The sequence below is a fragment of the Aplysia californica genome, unplaced genomic scaffold (assembly GCF_000002075.1).
Source record: "Aplysia californica isolate F4 #8 unplaced genomic scaffold, AplCal3.0 scaffold00921, whole genome shotgun sequence".
In the NCBI taxonomy this organism is placed as follows: Eukaryota; Metazoa; Mollusca; class Gastropoda; order Aplysiida; family Aplysiidae; genus Aplysia; species Aplysia californica.
The window spans coordinates 275,020-276,464 of NW_004798191.1; the positions used below are offsets into that span (position 1 = coordinate 275,020).

The 1,445-nt window shown below is 56.0% G+C and overlaps 1 protein-coding gene across 1 annotated transcript in view; it reads right to left on the reverse strand.

Annotated features, from left to right (window-relative positions):
* The window catches only part of LOC101858673 (nuclear receptor coactivator 6), a gene marked incomplete at its 5' end in the record, with an annotated part of 9,572 nt that overhangs the window by 2,776 nt on the left and 5,351 nt on the right, over positions 1 to 1,445 (reverse strand). The window contains 1 exon segment of the mRNA XM_035972949.1: positions 207 to 1,429. Coding sequence (XP_035828842.1) covers positions 207 to 1,429 — 1,223 coding nt within the window.

A 1,445-nucleotide genomic window follows, 5' to 3' on the forward strand; every position in this document is an offset into this window, starting at 1 on the left:
CACACACACACACACACACACACACACACACACACACTTACACACTTACTTACTTACCGAATAGAGCTACGAGGGTTAATGGAATTCATGGACCGGTAAAGAGGGGGCGGGCTGATGGGTGACTGATTCCACCGTATCGTGACACATATATTACATTATTACATATTGTACTACATATATATTTGAATATACCCACACTTACTTACCGAACAGAGCTACGAGGGTTAATGGAATCCATCGACTGGTAAAGAGGAGGCGGGCTGTAGGGCGGGGGCGAGAAGGACTGGGAGCGGAGCTGTTGCCTTCTGTGCCAGCGAGGGGTGGGCAGTTCGTCGAGGTCCGTGTCACACACCTCGTTGATTGACGGCGAGGGGGAGGGGCCCATGCGCGACTCGAGGCTGTGGAAGGCGGAGCTTGTCTGGCGGGAGTGCGGGGAGGAGGAGGAGGTGGCGGGGGACGGAGATGATGAGGAGGACGATGGTGGTGGGATTTGTGGGTACGGGAGATGATGTTGCTGTTGTTGTAGTAATTGTTGTTGTTGTAGTTGTTGTTGGTGTTGTTGTGGTAAACCTCGAGGAAGATGTCCGTTGTGGTGGGGATGGTATTGGGGCAACTGTTGCAGTTGCTGTTGTTGTTGTTGTTGTTGATGATGGTGTTGTTGTTGTGGTGATAGTGGTGGTGGTGGTGGAGGAAAGGGGTTCGATTCCATGGGAACAGGGGAGCGCTGCTGCAGATTCTGATAAATCTGAGGAATACTTTTGGGACTCGCCTTCCTCCGCGCCTGAGCGTAAATATCTCCGTTGGCTGACACAAAATGGCCGCGGTCTTCCACGGGAGGGTTCAGGGTTCGATCCTCGTCTCGAACGGGCCCCTCCATTGCTAAGTGGGTCAACACTTTCTGGGAGACATTGTTCTTCTGGGCGGCGGTGGTGGTGGAGGTGGTGGTGTTAGATTCGGGGTTGCCATGGCTACCGTCGGCAACACCTCTCCCCGACATGGCGTCGACAGCGTTGAGATAACTCTTGGGTCTCAGCACCGGTTGCTGTCCGTCTTCCGGCCCAGATTTGTTGTTGCTGTTGTTGTTGCTGTTGTTGGGATGTGCCCCTTTTCTGCTGTGTTTGCGCTCGGGTTTGGGTGGGGGGGTTGGTACTGTGTGTCTGGTTGGGTGGGTGGTGGTGGAGGAGGGGGGAGGGGGAGGAGGAGGAGGAGGAGAGGGGGGAGAGACAGAGTCGATGTCCTCGTAGTTGTTGGTGGAGGTGGAAGAGTGGGCGATGGGGACGAAGGCTCGCTGGTTCTCAGGGAGGGGGTAGATGGCATGTCCAGATCCAGAGCCGGGTAATGATGGAGTGAGCTGGCCTAGAGGGTAGCCGGCTAATGGTCCGGACATGAGGCCGAGTGGGGCTGGGATTGGGGGAGGGAGGGCGTTGTGGGGGGGAGGGAGGGAG